Source organism: Ambystoma mexicanum, chromosome 6q, assembly GCF_040938575.1.
Source record: "Ambystoma mexicanum isolate Mex_15411 chromosome 6q, UKY_AmexF1_1, whole genome shotgun sequence".
Lineage (NCBI taxonomy): Eukaryota > Metazoa > Chordata > Amphibia > Caudata > Ambystomatidae > Ambystoma > Ambystoma mexicanum.
Window position 1 is genome coordinate 314,802,393 of NC_090937.1, and position 11,649 is coordinate 314,814,041.

General features: G+C 48.1%; 1 protein-coding gene across 1 annotated transcript in view; it reads right to left on the reverse strand.

The window, feature by feature from the left end:
- Nucleotides 1-11,410, reverse strand: part of GRIN3A (glutamate ionotropic receptor NMDA type subunit 3A) — a 1,167,194-nt gene extending 1,155,784 nt beyond the window's left edge. The window contains exon 1 of the mRNA XM_069630814.1: nt 10,001-11,410. Within this exon, the coding sequence (XP_069486915.1) occupies nt 10,001-10,768 (768 nt within the window). The 5' untranslated portion in view covers nt 10,769-11,410. The remainder of the gene's footprint in view (nt 1-10,000) is intronic.
- Between the last annotated feature and the right edge of the window lie 239 nt (nt 11,411-11,649).

An 11,649-nucleotide genomic window follows, 5' to 3' on the forward strand; every position in this document is an offset into this window, starting at 1 on the left:
ATACCTTAAGGTAGCTTTACGCTTTTTGAAGGCTCCATAAGAAAGGTGAAAAGAAAAATTCAGTACATTGTTGATTATTTATTATTTTAAGCAAGTTTTCTTATAAAGACTACCCAACACATTGTTTTGTTCTTCTTAAAAGCTCATCCTGAAATATATAACTGTATGTGAGAGCAACATGGAGATTCCATGGCAACATGATGGGTGACATGCTGCTGATGGTGCCAACAGCTATGGACCTAAAGTTTAATGTCACCAAAGTACATGTTCATTGTATGGCTTGTATATAAACAATATTTTTTGTTTTTCAAGTTGGAGCAAAGATATACAACCGATTCGGGGAACCCACCCTAGATCACATGACCTAAACTGCCCCTGGGAGAAATATGGAGATTCCAAGATGATACCAGTGTACGTGAGAGACTAGCCCTGTGCCTTTTTTGATCGTGATACTGAATGCCTGCCTGACCGGGAACTGTAGGTGCTTGAAAATGGATGGCATGTCTGTCAAAATAAGTGGTATACGGGGGATGAATACATATTCTCCTTTCCCCTTCCCAGTCAACGTTGTTGCTTCAATTACGTGGGTCAGCTAGCACTAGTCATAAGAGAGTAACAGAAATGCCTGTCACACCTCTTTATTTAGAAAATAAACCCTGAGCCTGCGGCCCATTACCGCATAAGGTAATGCCCCTGGGGCCCATAGTTACAGTCCCTAGCATAGTGAGGACCTTAACAAAAGGCCCCGAGGGCATTAATGCATTATGCAGAATTGGCCCGCAGGCTAGGTGCTTATTGCCATTTGTACCGTGGCCCGTTAGACTGGGTTACTAAAGGCATTTTTTTCTGTTGCGAAATGCTCCGGCGTTTCGGAACAGAAAAAAGGAATGTCAAAATAATGGCCGCTGGGGAAGGAAAAACGAAATCTGTTCTCCCTTTCCATAGCGGCCATTGAAAATAAGTGAAAAAAGAAAACATACAAAATGGCCACCATGGAAACAGAGAAGGGACTATACATAGTCCTTTATCCCTTTCCATGTCAGCCATTTCAAAAATAGGAAAAAAATGGAAAGGAGAGAAAGGGCTACGTGAAGTCCATTCTTCCTTTCCATGACGGGCTGTCGCAGATCCGGATCAGACGAGCTGGGGACAGAAGTGTTCCCAGCACGTCCGCTCTTAAAATGGACACAAAAGATGTTAAGTGGGTGTGGGAGGGTGGGGAGGGAAAACTGTGGATTGGGGGAATGAGGGGAAGACTTACCTGATTCCCCGGTGAGGGGAGATTGCGGACGCCAGCCCCTAGGAGGCTTAGGGTGACAGGATTACTGGAGGCCACCACACCCCGCTCGCCGGGTACTAAATAGTAACAATGCGCAAACTTCTGGAATGAATGCTACCTGCCTTGACCTTCGCCTCTCAGGTCCATTCGCCTCCCATATGCCTCGCTTCCCAAACGCTTTTGCCTCCCATACGCAACCGCTGGAATGCTACCTGACATCACCTTTGCCTCTCAGGTCACCTCTCAGCTCTATTTGCCTCTCATATGCCTTCACCTCCCATATTCCAACACTTCGCCAAAACACACACTTTTATATATATATATATATATAGATTAATCATAGGCCAAAAGTATAATTCTCGAACCTACCGTATGCAATGGAATTTTTTTAAGTTAAACTTAATACATGTTCTAACATTGAAAACTTCAGTAATAAAGCCAATAAGTAAACCTCAAAAAATATTCTTCATTTTTTAAAACCTTCCCAGGGGGTAAATCCTCTGGCCTTCCATTGATACTCTAGCGCACCATTGAAGGCTAATAAGCCACATGCGGCCCAGTAAAAAAAAAACAGTGTGCTCTCCTGACTTAGTGTCATCAGATGGCGAGGTGACCGAGGAGACCAGTAGACGAATCTGCGGTTCATAAAGCAAGCTCTGAGTTCATGATGAGGGAAGTGTGCATCAGGGCACTCACTGTCTGTCCACTCTCGCTGAGACAGACATGCTCGCTCGGTGATTAGAGAGCGAATGCTTGTGAGAAGTGTAAGAGTGGGAAAATGGTGAAAGGAGAGAGGGGCAGTTACAGAGGGAGATGCACAACCGGGGCTTAAGTGGATAAGGGCTAGGCAGTCTCCTGAAAGTTTGATCGAGCCAGAACACTGCCAGGGCTCCCTCGGGTCTCACCCGGAACACGGCAACAAGGTTAGCGACTTTTATTTTACTGTCCTGTGCTTGGGATTCAAACCCGAGCCTGCTGCTGACAAACATCACACCGTGCTATTTCAGAGCTGCTGGATTTCTTTTGTTTCATTCAATAGACTGCTTGACACACATAGCCCGTAATGGGCTTCATGTGTCAAGTGATCTATTTAATGGAATAGCACACTGCAATACAGCACTGGTTTGTCACTAGTAGCGCTCGGGTTTGAATCCCCAGCCCTGGGCAATAAAAAAGAAACACCATTATTTTTTAAAGTGTCCCATGCTGCAAACACTTCAGGTCACGCCCATTATTTAGGCCACACTCCCTCGTTACAGCACCCCCCCCCCTCAATTTCTCAACTCACTTAAAGCACTGTTCACAATAGTTACGCCAGAGATACATACATGAAATAAGTGAACACGACAGAGGGGCCCAGTATGAAATTTGTAAAGTTGCTAGAGAGACTAACAAAATAGAAAGTTATGTTTTAAAATTGTAAGGCTGGCGCTCGCCACCCGCCTCGCATGATGTAAACTGTGATATTGAGGGCAAGGCTAAAAACTCGCCCAGACCCTTGCCCCATGTGTACAGCTGCACCAGCACCCCTTCTCTATGCACCGTTTCCACTAACACCAGCATATATTCTGTGGGGAACCAGAACATGACCTGACCATACTTACAGCAATTCTCAAATTCATGAGACTCCAGGATAAATTATTCCAGACAAGTATATATGAGGTAGGTTTCAGTTACTGGATAAAACTCAAAGGAAACTCCACAAACCGCTCAAGCTGGAATGGGGCATTTTACAATTATAGCCACGTGTCGCGATGCAAATTAGGCCTTGTTTTTCTTGTTGGTTTTTTTCAATTACAAGGGCTGCACTGCAAACTCTTTGTGTTTGATTTATTACAAAGCATTTTGCAATTTCATCCAGTCATCATTTAACAAAATTAATCATCGCATTGCGTTTTCATCATTAACACAAGTTTGAAATTCTAAAATACAGCACGTAGCCCTTCTTCATCATTATTTCATCTTTGATTTAATAATAACCTCTAGAAACAAAACTGCTGCCAATGCCAAAGAAGTATTTTCCCCGACTAATTAAAAGCAACCACTAATCTTCTACCGATAAAGTGTTGTGTGCTTCCACAAAAGACTTAAAGTGGATTGTTCTCAGTGTCGTCCACTCCTGAGAGAAAAGCAGTAAGCCCTTTAAGTTATCCCCCGCCCCCTGCTTTTTACAGTGATCACAAGTAACCACGATAGGTCTCTGCTTCCTTCTCAATGACAGTAGCTCTGCCGTGGGCATTAGATTCAATCGAATCCTCATGAATTGCAATCTGAAATTTAGATACATATTTTGGCAGGGACCCAAATGCCCTCACTTCGTGTCTCAGGTGATAAAATAATTTGAAAGCGTTGGCTTCTGCGGAAGTTAATATCCAGTCTGTTCTCCAGACTTTTATTTTTACTTTGTCGTAGTTGTCTTTTAGATCATCTTCCGAGGAGCCAACTGTGTCCAACAAAACCCTACACCTTTTGATCCATTGCTGTAGTGCACAAACTTTGTCATCATCTATTTCTTGTTTTAAAACTATAAATAGAGGAGTAACTTGCAGGATACTTTCCCTAAAGAATGGCAAACGTACCCAATCGACCCTAGCCTTCAGAGAAACTAATATCTGGATAGGCACTGATTTGGGGAGGCAGGGCACTCTTTTCCAGAATCACCCTTCCAGCTTTGCCCACACCCCGTCTGGGAAAAGGAATGTGGCATCTGCCCCCTAGACCAGTGAGGGGGACACTTTAAGTTTATAGAACTCCACAATTGGAATCATAAGAAAATCAACAATATTTTCTGCTAATACATTTCGCTTGGTTGGCCTTCATGTTTGCTCTTCTCTCTATTGATTTAACCATAGTTGCTTCGGTGAGGCTTGTGTTGATTAAAACGCCCAGAAACTTAAACACTGACACCTGTTCAATTCTAGAGGTGCCCAACCACCACGAGTGTCCCTGTTTTTTTCCCTATATGGCTTCTCCATACCAGAATTTTAGTCTTCGCGTCATTGATCTGCAAGTTATTTTTTCTTACATATTCTTCTAAACAAGAAAGTGGACATTGCAGACCAATTGCTATCTGGTCAATCAGTATTAGTTTGTCCGCCTACAGTAAGTAACCAAGCTTTACACCTTCAACAGTTGGAGGAAACCTTTTTGCCTTTAAAAGGCAACCCACAACATCATAAACTAAAAGGTTGAACAGCGCTGGGGTGAGGCGACAACCTTGCTTCATCCCTCTGGATGCGTGTGTTTGCTCTGTTGACAGGCCTTCCTTATTCAGTCTAACTGTTATTGATGTCCTTGTATGTTGCTATTGTAGTTGTTCCTTCATGTCTATTAGGCAGTTCCAACTGGTCAGTTTTCCCCATAGTTTAGATCTATTAACGCTATCAAAAGCTCCAGCTTGAGCCATAAAGATGATTTAATACTTTCCCCTACCTTACAAAGCACACCTTTTTTAGAATAGACAGTATAGCAATGTTGAGGACAGTCTCCAGGCCTTTAACGAAACCTGATTGAAACCTGTTGCAGTTATTTCCCCATGAGCCCACTCAGTCAAGTCGGAGAGCAGCAGCGATCCATAGATCTTCCCAATAACATTCAACAGGGCAGTAGGGTGATTGTTTTTAGGATTGTCCCAAATGCCCCTCTTGAATATTGGAATGATTGTCGCTGTCTTCCAATATTATGGGATCTGCTTCCCCTCTTCTATGTGTTTATAGAGAGTGCTTATTAAGAGACCAGACTTTGGGATCTTCTTTGAGTATGGCATTTGTGAGTATGTCGGTGCCTGGGACCCTTGAGGAACTAGCCCTGGTAATTTGAAGCCTGATATCTTCAATGTCAGAGGAAGGAGACCAACTCTCAGCAACTGGACTGTCAGCCACGACTACTTGGCTGTCGATTCCCTTGCATATACTATTGATGTGTGCCATCCATTCAGCCTCTGAGGCACTGTTAGTCTGCAATACTGACTGAAGAGAGTTTTCGTCCTTGAGAAGGCACCAGAGCTCTCGGGTGTTGTTCCCACAGACCACTCTCAACATATGTTCAGCATTCTGTTGTAGTAATTTAGCCCTGGGCCAGGTGACCCAGGCCTTATATTCCTCCTCCTTTAAGTACTTAAGTAGTTTTTTGAGCTGGGCGGTCTGATCCCCTCTATCTTTAAGAGCTCACTTACGGGCTCATCGCAACTCCCCTCTTGACCAGAGCACTATCATAACTGTGGTGATGGATTGGCCTTCTACTTCCAGATGGAATTTTGGCTTTGTCGAAGGGTCGCAAGAATGTTGTCTAATCGACCACATCCGAGGCCACTCTGCATGGTATCCCAGCTGACTGTCACATGAAGTACGAGAAGAGGTACTCATGTTTATCTTAGTTATGTTTAATCTACGACTTCCATTAAGGCTCACCAGGTTCACATCAAGTCTAACTGCAGGCTTCTCAGGTAAGTCCTGCCTAAGTAGGGTGAGCATCCTGTGGTCACTAATGTCGCCTTTCCTCACCACCAATGACTTCATTTCTGCCAGCATATTACGGGAAACATATATGTAATCTAATGTGGCAACCTCCTTGCCCCTCGACCATGTGAAATTCTTGAGGATATCCTCAGTGATTTGGCCATTCCATAAATGGAGATCCCTTGAGTACATTGCCAGATTCCAGGAAAGCCCTCTCCTTCTGACATGTTCAGTGTTTTTAAGGCAACTCTCAAGACGTCCCCATTCTTTCTAAAACAGGAGGAGTTTAGATCCCCATAGAGGATCACTGTTCTTCTTCCAACCCCACCTCTTATTTCATCAACCAAGTCCGACACTGTGGAAATATTTTCTCCATTACCCATTGCCACGGGGTTCCAGTATAGGTTCATTATCACTAGATATTCCATTTACTGTATCGCAGTTTCTACGTTCTTTTTGACCCATTGTAGTTCTACCTGTTGTATCTAGGGTCTAGGATTCTGACGAGCTCAAAATTCCCAACCCCTGCCATTACGCACAGCCATTAAAAGGCCTGATTGTGGTCTACCCTGTGGTCCCGAAACAGCAGGGTTTAGGAATACAGGATACCCATCCAGGGATGGCTAATGATAGAGCCACGTCTCCTGTAGCCAGATGACCTCAAAGTCCTCCCATAACACTTCTCCCTTATTAAAGGGGTGGTTGTGGCCCCTCGTGTTCCAGGACACCAAGGGTAGTTGTTGTGTGTCCCTGTTTGCTTGCCACTAGCGCACTTTAACATTGACACAAAATGATTTCATTAAAATTAAAGTTAAGTTATTAGGACACCGTGATCTCGTATTCATACAGTTACAAAAAATATGTAATTTTTTGGGAAACTCTTTTCATGAGAGTGTCCGGGATTAGTTCATTTGAAATGTGAGTATTTGCCAAGGGGGGAAAGGGTGATATCTTTTCATTGCCGGCTAATACGACTGTTGCAATTTTCTACAGGGCCATCACTCTCGGGGCTAAGGCACAAGAGCCCTAGACAGGTCAGAGCCAAGAAAAATGTAGCTTTTGGGGAGGATGGGCCATGGTAAGACAAATTCCTTCTATAGAGCCCAGTTGATTGTTTCGTTTGTGAATTAAAAGTTGTGAATGCCTGACACTTTCTAACAATGCCCAACATGATGCCTGCTTGACAAAACATTTCCACTTTATTGGGAAAGAACTCCACATTTTGTTGGCACAGCGTGTGCGTTTCAAAAAATTCTAACCACCAGGTGATGCTATCCTGATAATTCAACCCAGATTAGAGTTTACAAAACAGTGGAGCCATGTCGCGTGTGAATGGTACTCCCAGTCCTGCATTGTTCCCTTGAATGCTGCCCCTTGCAGCACCGCCTCTATACTGAAAAGCAGAACTGCACACGACAGAACACAGCAGTGGCAGAGGTGTACAAAAAGAAGTGGTATGTTCCCTGCTGGCCTGCCCCGCCCCCTCCCCGCTCTCCCAAACCCCCTCGCCATGCCCCCTACCACGCGCATTCCAAACCCCTAAACAAACACACCTGCTGTTTTCGGGAATGTGCAGTGCAGCGCACTGAAGTGCAAGTTTAAACTTCGTCCTACACTGTTCTTTTTAAAGTAACCCATTCAGGAACGGTTTCTATTTAAAATAAATATATAGGAACAGTAAAACGTGTTTTTTTTTTTTTTAAGTAGTGGAGCGCCGCTCCCACCCGCATCTGCCCACTTCGACCACTGGAATAAAGTCACAAAACAGTGCAGAGGTCTCTATTCAGACTGGACACGGACCATAGAGCTCTTGGGTTAATAAACGTCTGCGCGTACCATCATGCAATTGTACTCGTTACCAAATTCTGCAAACAGTACAGCTTTTGGGAGCTGGTATGATAGCTCAGCAAGTTCAATGCTTGCTTCTGAGGTCTGTGTGTGATATCCAGACCACTGGTTCAAATCCTGGAAAGTCTAACTCGCCATTTCAGCCTTCAGAGGTCAATCAATAAGTACCAACTGGCTGAGTAATAATACTTGCATGTAAAAATGCTCAAAGTACAGCACTTTGGTGAAAGCGCTGTGTGAGTAACTAATTCTTGTTGCATGTCTGAGAACCTGTATTTCTATTCTGTTAATTATAGTGCTGTACTTAAGATGCCAAAATAATGAGCTAGGAGAATAAGAATGCAAAGATATAAGCAAGCCACATATAACCACTGATGCCTGCACACTCCACAATTACCTCATGTAGACAATGGCTCAATCAACGAAACGGGTGGGGACACGGTGCGTGTGTACCAAGCAGACCGTCTTGGGATGTGCACTTAGGTAAGCCAGACGATTTGTAAATATTCTTCTTCAGGCCACGCCCATCAAGTCTAAGACAGCGCCTGTCATGCAAGCCACGCCCGCAAATGAGGGCCCCGCCTCAATTGCGTACCCCACTTAAAGCACTGCGCATAACCCTGAATCTGTCGGGTTTCTAGCGCCCCTCGTCTGCTTGATGGCAGTGCTTCCCCGTGAGAAACACTTCTGCCATGAGGTCTCCTTCACGTTGCAGTGAGCGCTATCTTCGAGGAGGCTCTTGTCGTCGCATGAGGGAATTGCAGCCTGCCTCGTGCCTCACACCCACGAGGACACGTGCTCCTGCACGCAGGCTCATTCCACGTTCGTGTGCCCGCGTGTCACTGGCAGCCCTCGGAGCGGGCTTGTCTTGAGATTGATGACGACATAGCGTTTTAAATGGAGAACGCGGCTCTATTAGGGAGAACTCGTTGTATATATTTCCATGTCATTAAAACGGGATTTGCATGCAGTCACCTGACTGTCACGCGACAAGGCTAGTTATGAATAATGCGAATGTGCGTGTGGTTCCGTGTGGTGGGATTGCCCTACCTAACGCAGTGTGCTGGGCACAGGTCTAAGGAATCCTCATGTCAAGCAAACACGTGTATCCACACACCGTTGCCACTGCCTGGCGAGCGTTTCCCGCTCACCTTATAATGCCCATCTACAGGGGAAAATCCTATTCGCTTTTTCCTGTCCCCTCATTGCAATGCATTCGTACCGAATTGTGTGCTCCTTTTAATTCATGACACCCTCCACATCCACCCTGGGGTGTGTTTCTCTTATGTCGGCAACTGCAATCTAACAACAGGCGCATGGCACGACCGTGGGATCGCAGGCATTCAACGCTATAAGCTTGTCCGCTGAGTGCGGGAGGGAGTGCACGCGTCTCCTCTGCCTCAACTCGCAAGCTGGGCTGGCCCTCTTCAGCTTCAGGAGCGTTCCGAAGTATGATTGCCAGGCAGATTTGGGGCCCTCGGGACTCATGCGAAAAGCGCGATTCAAGGATACCCGAAATACAAGGTGAACGGCAGCTGCCAGTGAACAGGCAAACATTGCAAAGTGTGTGACTGCTCGGTGAGGGTGAGCGATCGGAGGCGCTTCTGCGCCGGGGCATGGGGAGTGTGGGGCTGGCGGGTCGCTGGGGCACTGGGCGTCCGCCGGCTGCCACGGCACCTGGAGACGATAGTGCCCGTGTTCAGGACCCCGGACAGCGACCAGCGAGTTGCTACAGCGCCGACTCCCCGCCACCGCGGCTCTTCCATTGGGCAGGTATGGCTCCAGGGAGCCGGGACGGGAGCTGTTCCTTTTGTGGAGGTGCCTTGGGGCAAAGTATGTTGCATTCAGACGCTTTAGCCATACCTCTCCTCCGCAGAACTGCGTATAAATGGGTACACTCCGCTCTTCCATCCTCTGAGACAAATTGTTTTAATTATAGCACCTAAGTTTACAGTGCTTAGAAACAGAGGGTATCCAGAATAAGCCACTGTGTCAAAAACGTGTTTTCCGCGATGTGCGAACATAGAGCCTTGCATGCATGCCAAGTCAGTCTTTCACGAAAGGTGATGTGATGTATTGGCCAACATGTTGCGATTCTCTTTCTTTCTTATGCTCCGCCCATCTTAAACTCTCTACCTGGCTTCCAAGCCCGTCTATGATGAAAGCACATCAGCCCTGCACTCACACGTGGCGCCTGGCGTGCATGCATCTGCCTGGTAGCGACATTAATAATTACCCAGTGCAATTAGCAGCGTCTTCCCACCTGCGCATACTTTCGGATTTCAGTAAAGGTGAGCATTGTACCCAGTAAAGCGCACTCGTTACAGAACAGCACGCGTCACGGTGATAACAGAGCCAGGTAATAAGGATAACAGATGAGCGCGTGTTGGCAACAGTAGGTGCCCCCCCCCCTTACCTCACTCAGGCGAGGGAACTCGTTCCTCACGAGGCTGACCACCGGAATCTGCAAAGTTGAGGAGAGAAACTCCAGCTCCAGGATCTCGCCCCTGCTCTGCGGGAACGCCAGGATGGCGGTGACCCCCTGCACCACCACTGTGTGGCAAACACTCTGCAGGAAGGACACCGGGTCACTGCTCCAAGAGGAGCTGGAGGAGGAGAAGGGGAACACGGGCAGGTCCCCCAAGCCCGCCTCGATGGCCATCACCACCTCCAGAGAGAGGTTGTAGGGTAAAAGCGAGGTCATCCGGTTCAAATTATCCACCGCAAAGAGCAGGGAATCCCGGGGGAAGAGTAGGTCCTCCTCGCCCTCGTTGGCCCCTAGCGGCCCGGGGCCCAAAGTCCAATGTTTTCCCAGGGTGGTCCCAATCCAGTGCCTGGGCAGCTCCTTGTTGCCGCCGCTGGACAGCTCCTCCTGCGGGGAGTCTCCCGGAGGCTCGGGCCACTTCTGCCCCATTCCCACCGGCTCCGGCCCCGGGTCGCTCCTCTGCGGAAGGAGGTCATTGTTGGGCCAGGCTTCGAAGCGCTGCTGCTGCACCGGGACTCCCCTGGTCCTCCAGGGCTGCAGCTGCACAGCGCCGATGCGCACCGTGTGTCCGATTCGCTTGAGGATCTGGCAGGGCTGGGGGTGGGAGGACGAGCCAGGGACCCTGGCGAGCACCAGGGCGCAGGGGATTAGCAGGCAGATCCTGCTCACCGTCAGCCACCAGCGGCTCAGAGTCAACATCACTGGCCGGAGAGCAGCGTGGGCGAGTGGGGCGGTGGGAGCAGCCGACGGTCCCCGCGGTGTCCAGGCTCAGAGACTACACGCCACGGGCAGAAGGGCAGTGACACATCCCCCCTCGGACTGGAAACTCCTCTCTGTTGCTCGACCCCATCCAAATACAGTAGAAACAATATACGTGGCTTCCGGGGCCACTTCTCATTCCCGCTTCTAGCACGTGTTATCATCCAACCAAGTTACAGCCCGGGAGCGCCGTGTGCAGTTACCTCTGCCTCTCTCGCTCATTCCTGGGGTTCCCATGACTGGCAGGCAGCAAAATAAAATCCATTAGCCGGGCATAGTGCCTCACGAGGCAGCAACCCTCTTCCCGGACTCCCCGGTCACTTGAGGCGGAGGTGGTAAAGGCAATATACGCCGGCCCCGCCGACGCTCAGCTCTTCGGCGCGAGTTCACCTGCCGCTGCTCTCACTGACGGCCAAACCAGTGGGACTGAGGCGCCAAACTTGCCCGGTCCCGCTTCTGCCAGGTTGCTGCTGGCAGCGCTCGGTCGCTTGGCTGCGCTAAACTCCCGCTGACTGCTGCTGCCAGCCCAGGCTTCAGTGCAGGTGGCTCTGAGCCCGGAGCAGCACTTGCCACTACGCACGCCGAGAGCTGCAGTCTGAAGGAGGGGTTCCCCCTCTTCCCACCCCCCGCGCCCCGCCCCTCCCGCTGCCAGCAAGCAGATGAACTACGATTCCCATGATGCTCTATGTCGGGGATAGACTCCCAACTCGCAAGTCAAGTGTCCAGCTACAAATCCGTCCTAAACTAAACATTGAACAATAAACACACGCAACATGTTGGTGTATACTGGATTCCAGATACTAGTATCATAAGAAGAGTGT